The 10,919-nt window shown below is 38.8% G+C and overlaps 1 protein-coding gene across 1 annotated transcript; it reads right to left on the bottom strand.

Annotated features, from left to right (window-relative positions):
- Positions 1 to 3,806: 3,806 nt before the first annotated feature.
- Positions 3,807 to 10,165, bottom strand: LOC104274426 (chromosome unknown open reading frame, human C7orf57; the record flags this gene model as incomplete). The annotated part of the gene is made up of 4 exons (XM_009870050.1): positions 10,003 to 10,165; positions 9,093 to 9,229; positions 8,208 to 8,236; positions 3,807 to 3,943 (listed from the first exon to the last, which is right to left on the bottom strand). Coding segments are annotated over exons 1-4 (466 nt in total), but the record flags the coding sequence as incomplete, so codon positions are not given.
- Between the last annotated feature and the right edge of the window lie 754 nt (positions 10,166 to 10,919).

Here is a 10,919-nt window from a genome sequence, read left to right as displayed (position 1 = left end):
CAAAGAGGAAGCCTAGGCTGTTAATATTCTAACTTACAATGTTCAAACTGTGATCCATGACCAACAGGGCAGACCAAACATCTCCTTGGCTTGACTAAGGAAAGCTGAATATACATTAATGGCACATTAGCAAACTCTTAATAATTTGAAGAATGTCATGTGGATATTACCTAATGCTGACCAAGGTAAAAAGAGACAATTTTTACAATAGGGTATGGTGTACGCTTTTAAAATATCTGAAAACACTTCTAAGAACACAACTATAGTAAAGCAAAATAACTACTGAGTGAGCAAGTTATGATCGCAGTTGTCTTTCTGTCTCTAACAATTACCTAAAAGTATGACAGTTTTGGAGAAAAATTCCAATACTGAGGAAAAAGTGTTCGTGTACTTCAGTCTTTTGTTCTTGTAAATACAACTTTGACAGGTGAATTACTGGTTAGAATGAACAGCAAAGACGGACTCAGATGCTGGGTCACAAACTTTCACTAAAAATTTTCAGGGTTGAGATTAGCAATAGGTTTACCTATTTCCAATGAATTTTCGCATCAGAGTTTTAAAGAAAAGCACTGTTAAGCCAAATCCTCTAAACATTCTATTTAAAAGAAATATATATCCAGCAATACATTTTAAAATCTGCAGATCTTGGATTCAAAGGTGTACAAGGTACTGAGTGTATTGTGAAAGGAAACTAGTAATTACAATTTTACTTATTAAAAACTTCACTTTTCATAGTATTACCAAAAAATATCTTTGAAATTGCATCTACTTCCTAATGGGCTTTATAATAAAAATTTAATTATTCATAGGATTTCATGGATATATCCTAATTCGAGCAGATAAAAGAGCAAGTGTTAAAACATTAGTGTATCTAACTTTTTCCAAATATTATAATAATTTATATGCTATTTCAAAGTACAAACTGTCTGGCTGGTGTGAATAAACACAGAGATCTGGTTTTGTTGCAGTCAAAGTTTCAGGATACATAAATTTTTTTATTTAACAGCTGAAAGGGCAGACATCATATATAGCTTAGTCCACAACACTGTTACCTGATGATTCATCTTCTGTATAACAAGACTATTAAAACACCATGTCTTAATTTAATTATGTGGCTGAACACTGTATGACTCATCCTAGAAAGCTGAATATCTGGTCTAAATAAATGTCCTTTTTGTACTAACGAGTCATCTTTCCAGGTTTGACTTTTTCACTGCATGTACCCACAACAGTTCAACTCCTCCTATTTCCATTTCATCCCATACAACACAGTTCCCCTTCACCTTTCTTTATGGCATAAGTCATGAGTGTAATTGTAGTTAAATAAAGAAATTTGCTTGTTTGAACACATATGTCTAGTCAAATCAGCAGCAGTATGGTAACCCTATTTGACAATAGCAAGGGAGCGTTAATCGGTAGGAGAAAACTTCAGGTTTGCTTTATTTTGTTTCTTACATTAATAAAAAGTCTAGGAATATGCACTGACAGCTGCTGCCTGTTCTTTTATAATTTCCAGTAACCAAGCACAATGAAGTTCATCCCATTATAAACCAAATGAACTTCTCAATCAGGGATGAGTTCAACTATAAAATGTAATCTAACAAACATGTAAGTAGTGGGCTATATAAGCCATATTGTGGGCAATATAAGACTCAACAGTCTTTCAAATTACTTATTGCATCCGTGAAATGGTGGTTTTGACTCATTGCTTGCAGGTGCCAATTCAGACTGTGATGAATGTGCAATAAAATAAAGACTAAAGTTCTTACAATAACTTAAACCATAAGAATAAAAGGGTCAACTAAAATTTCCAGTTTCTCTTCCACATCAAAATGCATATAAATTCCAGTACTTTTAATCTTTAACTAACAAGATAGAAAAGCTACCTCCAAAGTTTACAGTGTGATACAAATCTATCACGCAACACAAGCGTCTCACAGATTTACATATGGAACGGGCTATATCTCCTGCCTGATGCATCTTGGACTTGTCCTGCACAAGAGATAACAGAGAAAGCTCCATCTCAGAAGGGAGCTGCAAGGTGCTCGTGCTGCCGATTGCTCTGGAGGAGCAGACAAAAGTACACACATGGAAAGAAAACACAAGTACTACCTTCAATCCAAGGTCAAAATTGAATCAAGGTACATGTCTGGATGAAACTGTACGGTTAAGAGCATTAAAAAAAATACCTCCTTTTACACTGAGATAAAGAATCAATCTCTATCAGAATAGCTATGATTGACAAAGGAGGGCAATGCAAGCAAAGCATGTGTCATGTTATCTAAGAATTTGTGAAGGAAAAGCATCTCAAAAATAAGATGTGTCTCTATAGAAAACTATGCAGCATACTGACTTTTCAGCAGCCTTTTTCCTCATCATTTTGTTTTCTATGCTTAAGTGGTGTAACCAAAGCAGTATCACAATTACTCTGAAAAATCATTAGCCTTCTTTCTATCTCAAATGTCCCATTAGAGGCACATTTCACACTGAAGAAATCAACTATCACTTAATGAGTGAATTTGAGGTTTTGAAAAGCTCAGATCCTTTTGTTTTACTGACAGTAATGAAAAAGCAGAATGTCAGAGCACAGGAAAGTTACATAGGATACAAAGACAAAAGAAGAATATTCCAAGTTTTCTTTCACACTAAGGAAGAGCACTTTCAGGCTCCGCGGTTGAACTGTTAGGTCATTGCACCTCCTAAGGCAGCATCCTCTGCACAATCCAAGTTTGGATACTTCAGCTGACTTTGAAAGGTGGCACCTTGGGTTGCACACCCTCTTTCAGGTCCAGACCAAGATCTCTCTTCATCCCTTAATTTTATAGCAATTTTTCTTCTGAACAATAACACCCAATTTCTAGTTTTCTATTTGCCTGTTTTGTTCTGATACTCACCTGGAGGAAGAGGTTCTGCACAAGTGGAAGACACAAAGGTGAATTCAGGAAGTGCTGAAGAGTCACAGAAACTAAATTAACTGGCCTCTTTCACACATTGCTATGTCAAGGTCAGGGAGTCATGGCAATCCCCCCAAGCATTCATTGACACAAATAGAAAAAAAAATAAATCTGGAACTTGCAATGTGTATGTTCAATAGCATTTTAAAAGGTTGCTATAGAAACCAGATATATCCACCACAGTTACCAAGCCACTGTAAAAACCCTAAGCAAAAGGTCTTTGACAAAATTAAAGGGAATGTTCCACCCTTTAACCTTTAGATATAAATGTTTACAAGTGATGTCTTTCATAGCTATTACCAGTGTATGTGGCAAAGTAAGGATTGAAATCACAGATAAACATTGGATAATTTCTCTCTAATAAAACTGCTGCAATGCCACCATCTTCAACAATTTTTATGAACCATGATCTATTTTTTAAACACGAGTATCAATGACATTTGTCAGACGTTTTCAGAAAAATATTACAAGCCAAAAGCTATTCACCACAAACATGCAGCAAGTATCTTAAGGTCTGTGGGATCTGTGGGTCTTAAGGGGATGGCTGTGTCTCTGCAGCATCTTACAAAAACATGCCACCTAGAAGCCCTTGGATCAGAAGAGAGCATACTTCTGCGACTGTAAAGATGCAAATAAAGACATGAACCCCCCTGCCTTCACTGACTGCAAACAGGAGTCTCTTTTCTTTAACCATAGGGGTTATAGGGTGATAGGGTAATATAATCTAAGCATAGTTATTCCATAAGTTTCACCATATTCAAAGAGAGAGACACACAAATTATTCAGGCTATCCTCTGCTGTTACCTGGTGATCCCAGCTCACTTTAAAAGAAACAGCTTTCAGTAATTTTACCTTTGGACTGTTCACTATTTTCCCATGTTTCTTGAATCTTTCTTTCCCGTCCAACACACTGCTGAAACCAGGGTGTCCCATAGCCATTGCTAATTAATCTGCTAAAGTTTACTGCTTCACTTCTTCTCTCAGTAGGCCTGTAAATCCAAATGTATTCAGGAAAACAAATGCATAAGTAAACAAAACCAGGGACTAGGTGAGAAAATTCTATTTTGCACAGAAGGCGCAACAGCTTTGTAACATAATTCATTTCTGAAAAACTAAACATGTATTCTACACATAATCATCCAAGAAAAAAACAAAAACAAAATATCCAAAGCACACCTGATTCTGTCACGTGTAATTTTACATGAGAAAGGCCTTGATTTTATTGGAATTTTACATGTATAATACTAACGCAGTTCTGGTCCCAGAAACAAAAAAGTGAAAAAAGGAAATCACACAGAAGCATAAGTAAAAAAAGGTTGACAATACTCATCCGGTGCTGCAGAAAGGTGAAATTTTGTCACAGATCTGTTCTTAAGTGCATTACACAGATGAAGCACTTATTTTGTGTCATTAACAAAAGAATCTAAAACAAAGTGGAGTTACTGATGATGGCATAATAAATTTTTAAGACAAAGCATGCAGAAACAATTCAGCTGTGCACATAGCTGATGTTGTGGTTACATCACATCACAGGTGACAGAATGATTTGCTTTAAAGACTATTGCCTTCCAGGTGTTCATAACATTATTTTTGCTGTGCCTGACCTTATATAGGCTACATTTTTTGTGTTTTCTTAAAATGGTAGCCCTACTTGTGTCTCTGCAACCTATGCTTCCAGAACTAACAATGTACATTGTCCTTTGCATCTGCTCGCTGGTATTGAGGGGGGAAAAAAAACCACAAATCAGAACACAACAATATGTGCTACATGGAGACATGCAACTCTATGCTTGGTTTTCCAAAAGCTTTCATTTACAAGTTAAAGTGCTATTTTACTAGAAAACAACTCCCATGAAAACACCTATGAGAGAAGATTACAAAATAGATGTAAACACGCCACGACTTCTCAAGGAGCCTGTGCACATTTAGTATGGAAAGAGCAAAGAAAAGTAAAAAGGTATTTGAATATATCTAATCAGTGAACTAATTAATAAGCCACTAAAAGAAGCAGACCTGAATGGTCAGAGACTGTAAGTTTTCTTATTTTGTGGAAGTGAAGCCTTGGGCAGACCATTCTGCTGTTTCTGAAACAGGCTGTCAGTGCAAACCAAGGTGTAAAGTCAGTGCCAAAATCCCTTCAGACTTCAATGAAGTCTGAGTTTCACCAGAAAAAAAAAAAAAAAACAACCCGATTTTGCTAAAGAATAAGTGGATGGGCTACTGGATTTCAGCCTGACTGGTGTTAAAGCTTAAAGAGATGAAAAACTGGAACGCTTGTCAAAGAAGAATAGATGATACTATCAAGAGCATGCAGTGATGTCAGAGGCAATGATGTCAGATGAAGCGGGAGGGAGGTGTTGTCCAACCTGGGGGTTAAAAAAATGCATCAGCTGCTTACAACTGCTTACAACTGCTTTTCCAATCCATTAACACTACTGTCTGCTGAAGCAGCCTATCTGTGCTTTACATTTCAAAAATGCTGTCCTATTCTGCAAAAAACGTCAGTGCTGTCTTCTATCATTACACTGTTACCACTGCAGACCTGACATATGGTGGAAGTTTCAGATCCAGAACACAGCTACCTACAGTTTCAACTGACAAAATCAATTTAATTAGACAACTAGAAATCATCAAATGCCACCAACTTTTGTCACTTATTGAAGGCATGATGGCACATAGGGCAACATAAAATAACAAATGCATTCAATAGGCAGGATATACAAACAGCAGATGGAAAGAGATGAGATTCTCCTCTTGGCACTAAAGAGAAGCTCTAAAAAATGAAGCCTAGTAATTAGAATTAATTAAAGGGCAGAGGAAGGAGAGAAGCCTAGAGAGATTTTGTCTAGAGATTGACAAAGGCCAAACTGTCAAAACTAAAGTCAAGAGAAAAAACGAGGAAAGGCAAGGCAATGACAAAAGAACACTTGAAGGCTGCTGGCAAGTCACATGCATTGTTTTAAAGGTTGTCTTCCTTTTCTTAGTATTAAATGAGATAGGCTAGCATAACTCACAGCTATCAACATGTTCCTTAATGTTCTAGTTGGCTAGCGAGTGACAAAAGGAGCCAGGGAACAGATCAGAATTTGGTTCTGGAGTGCACCTGCAATCCTGCCAGGTCATGTTTGCTACTTTGCTGGGCCAATTCATCATTAAAAGCAGCACCCCAATGGTTACAGACGTATTTTCACTTTGACAAGCCTTTATTTAACAGCTGTCAACGTTCCCAGGTAAAGCAAACAATGTAGGACATTTACACGCTCCCGGTTTAAAGTGTTTTCTCCCTTTGTGAAGGGACAGCAACAACATACCCTAAAAATTACTACCTACATTTATTACACGTACACATTTATTAGTCTCAGATTTAAGAAACATGAAATGTGGTATGTGTCCAGCTCATATATGAAGAACAATGGATATCTGCTGCCAGCATGGAAAATTAAAAGCCCCTGGGTGAGATTCTGGTTCCAATGTGATCAAAGGAAGAATTCTAGATTACATTTCAAATTTCTCTCCAAGGTGAAATCCTTACCTCAGATGTGAGTGAGTATGTATGTATGCATGCGCATACATTTGAGGCAAGTGCCTGGAAGAGATGACTTCAAACATGAAGTAGTCATCTTACTGGTGCTGTAGAAGGATTGCCCGACACTGATGCTAACCCTGATACCACCTCAAAACAATTTCCCACCCGCACACAGGACTGCCTCTTTCTTAAGATCATTTTCAGTCCAACCCAGCCGACCCACATGATGCAGACGTGAAAGGTTGCTTCCACCTGGGCTAGGAGTCCATCACTTGCCCATGAGCACAAAAGCTAAATCCTTCATGCACTAACACATTTCTTCTGCTTTGGAAAATTCCCAGAAGAACAAGAATTATCCCTGTGAATAAGGTGTTTGGGATTCATCCTGAGGCACCATTTAATGGTGCCCCTGATCTCCAGTCCTCCTCTACACAGCGACAACCATAATATGAGAACAGTGGACATTCTAATACTTCAGAACAAAGTGTCATAAAGACTTTAAAGCTCCAGGACAAGGGCCCACTTGGAAACGATGTTTTCCAAACATTGTGAAGAGATACCCTTAGAGGTTAAAATGTTTTTGCACTTGTCCCTAAGGGTGCCCTCTGGGATCTATCCCCACAATTGCATCACACATCTCTCTGCTGAACAATTGCTTAATCAGACTGGACTGAAAAACATTTTCCATAAATTCAGTCTCAATACATGAGGTAGTTTGCTGATGCAGTATCATCACATAGTCAAGAAAAAAAAATTTAATATCCCTTAGGAATTTGCCTGTGGTGTTTTGGGCTATATCTCTTACATTTTTACATAAAAGATATATGGTGAGAAAACTGAAATCAAGACTGTTTGACAGAGCTAGTTCCATTGCCTCACTTGAGTACTCTTCTGGCAAGTACTCTTAAATCCTAGAATGGCCTAGGCTGGAAGGGACCTCAGAGATCATCTAGTCCAACCTCCCTGTTTTGGGCAGGGATGCCACCTCTCGACTAGACCTGGCAACACATGGGGACCGAGCGGGAATCGAACCCGCTACCTCGGTGTTGGTCCTTGTCGCCAGCACCGCGCTCAAACCACTGAGCTAACCGGCCCAGTATAGAAATCTCCCACAAGAGGAGATACAAGAAACACCTGTGAAAGAAGCACCATGTGGTGTTTCAAGGTACACAAGATGTCTTCCAGAGTACTAGAAAAGTGCGACGAAGGATAATCATTCTATGTGCTATGAAGGATAATCACCATAGATGGTGGTGTGGAGGTACAGCTAAAGCTAAAGACACAGGATCTGGCTTCTCAGGCACCTAGTCTTAAAGGCACCTAATTTTAAAGAAAAAGATTTGGTAGATTTAGCACCTTAGACAAATCCCAACTTCAGCTTCCAGAAGAACAGGGTAAATTATATATCAGGGCCTCAGCAGATTTGAAATCCATAGCTGAATATATATTTGCATTATATTTGGTGATAAATAAACACGTGTGAGCTTTCATTCACATGACTGAATGAAACTGAGTCTTGATCAAACTCCACCCAAAAAGAAACGGACCTCAGTCTCACTTTACCAGTCACCAGATAGACTTGAATTACACTCACTGTTATCAAAGTTAAGTTTGACAGAGTACTGACGTTAATTTGCTCTTAAGAGAGTGAGGGACAGCACTTCCTCCTCATCCTAGTTCAATCCTTTAAGAGGTTCTGTGGCAGGCTAACTTCCTATTTTCAGCACCTTAGTTCTCTGATTGAAATAAGCTTCATCTAAAAGCACCAGGCAAATTATAGTTTATGTACATATTTCTTGTTTACTTGTTTGCACAGATAAAGTAAACACTACCAAGCCTATCCAAAAACCAGGTGTTGCCATTTACACAAGCCGTAGTTCTGGATTTGCATTAGTTATCTCAGCAAAGTCCAAGGACTTCTAAAACGTCCAACATCTGCCCCTCTGTTCAAGAAGGGAGGTACTCATGCTCAAGTACATCAAATAACTTTCCACGCTTACTTCAAAGACGTATGGTAGATGAGGGAAACAAGATTATGGAGGATATTAAAAATACATAAGGCTTAAGCATCTGAAATAAGCAGGGGTGGGGAGGATGGGACACAAGTTTCTGGGACAAAACATCAAGATCATCACAGAGGGTTTGTTCTGGACATAGCTTGTGCTATACTTTTTTTGTCTTGGACACATCTTCCATTCAAAGACAGCTAGCGCTGTATCTCTGGAGACTCTCTTGAATTAACAAACTCAGTCTTTCGTTCCTTCCTCCTTCTTTCTTCATTCCCCCAAGATCACTAAATGAGAATTTTCTTCACCAAGAATGAAATGCCGAGGAAATAAAGCATAAAACAGAAACTAACTGCTAGCTTTCATTCACGCTTAAGCATACACACCATTTAATGTTATCAGAAACTGCTTTTCTGGTCCTTACGCTATAACTCCTGCACTTAAGAGAAACAAGGCTTTCTTCTCATTCTCCTAACTGCATTACAAAAACTGAAGAAGCTCGGGTGGACTACAGCTTTGCTTCTATAAGAACCCACAGGCTCAGCTAGAAGTGTCTTCATAAGTTCTACAAACAAAGCATTGTCAGAGAGTGCCTCTCCATCATACCTTCTTTTTCTCTTCATTTTCTTTGTCCTCACCATCCCAGTGCCAAACACGTTTCATATCTGCGAATATCAGTCTGATGCAGCATATGCTGCTGAAGAGGACCTCCTTGTGACAGGAGTGTTCTGCTTCTGTCAGTCCTAAGAGAAAAAGACAAAAGCCACTACTTTTCTGACTTCTTATGTGGCTGAAAAAGCATTACCTTCGTTTTCAGGTTGCTGTTTTATCACAAAGAAATGCTTGCTTTTGCAAGTAAGGAGCATTTGTCTCCCTTGATAAAACAGTCAGAAACTCGAAGCACTGCGGTCCACTTCTACCTTGTTTATCTTGCTGTAAATGCTTTGAAATGTTTCTACTGGTCTGTTAACTCCTGTTTCTTGATTTGTCACCCTGTCCTATGTATATGTGCAAGCCATCTGCTCAAGTTCCTCAAACTTCCGTCTTCGACAAAGAAAGTAACCACAGATCACCTTGGTACAAGAACAGAATATGTACAGCACCGTAATAAACGATGTCATCACAAAAGACATTTTAAAAACCTCTACTGAGTTTTCTGATGGTGCTTTCTTGTGACATCATTTCCATTAGATTGCCACTTAAACAGCCCAAGCATAAACTGTGAAGACCTCACTCAAATGCAGCTAAACCATCATCATCTACTCAGAGCAGCTACAGTGCAAAACTACACATTTTGCTAAAAGGTACCTATACACAATAGACTGCAAGGATGCCTGGACGAGGTGGCCTCTTACATGACGTTTTCAGTCATTCATTTCTTCCCTAGGTTAATTTCAAAGTTCCAGAGGATTCTTCTGCAGTATCTACAAGCATTTTCTACCACCGCACTCAAGTGGAGCTTAAAAAAAAAACAACGGAAAAACAAATAAGCGAGCCAGAGGCTCACCAGGTCAGCCTCCTTGCTTTGCCAGCCTGACGTAAACTGAATCGGTCTCTTTGATCCACTTCCTGCAGCACCCAGGCAGCACTTCATGCAGAGGTTTTGCGCGGTCACCGAAATCCAGAATCTGAAATGTTGGAGGAACTGGGCTCTTCAAGTTTACCAGCTGCTCTGGCATGTGGTATTACCATCCTGAGATAATGGAAAAGAAAATAATTATGGTAAAAGTTAACTGCTACCATCCCTTTTTCAGGTAACTAATCAAACCAAGGCCACCAGAAAGCTGAGGGACATGCTGCGTTTCAGCTTGGAAAGGGATGACCAGGCTGGCTTATTCTGGAGAATGTAGCACATGAAACTACTCCAGGATCAAATACAGCAAGGGAACACCTTGGTTCCAGTTTTGAAATGGCATTCAAGTTTTCACATAAAGTGTTCTAATACAGGGGATCAGGCATCGGCATGAAGAAAACTATTTCCAGGGACGCCAGTAGAGCAAGAGGCACAGAAAACAACAGGAAACACTGAAGCCTTTTGTTTCCTTTCCTCCTCACACATTATCAAAGACAGCACCTGTCCGTTTGCAGGTCTTTATTTGTAAAACAAGCAAACCTGAGCCCCAAACAAGAAACAAAAACACCCAACATCCTACGTCTGGATACATTACTTTCTCAACTTCTAGTAAGCAAAAAGAAAATGTAAATAAATCGAGTAAATAAATGTAAATAAATGTAAATAAATCAAGTTGCAGACAAGAAAAAGACAGTCTAAAGAATTAAGCTATGCAAGGTGCAGAGGACACTGACTGAAGCATCTCCAAGTACAGCACATGCCATTTTGTAGGTATAAGGAAACTATCTTAAGGCAGGCAAGACTAATAAGGAGCTCTTAGGTACACAAAAACGCTAGCTGTGCTGAAATTCTGCTCCAAG

The sequence above is a fragment of the Apaloderma vittatum genome, unplaced genomic scaffold (assembly GCF_000703405.1).
Source record: "Apaloderma vittatum isolate BGI_N311 unplaced genomic scaffold, ASM70340v1 scaffold17255, whole genome shotgun sequence".
In the NCBI taxonomy this organism is placed as follows: domain Eukaryota; kingdom Metazoa; phylum Chordata; class Aves; order Trogoniformes; family Trogonidae; genus Apaloderma; species Apaloderma vittatum.
The sequence above is the reverse complement of the archived record's forward strand: the minus strand, read 5'-3'. Positions and strand labels throughout refer to the sequence as shown.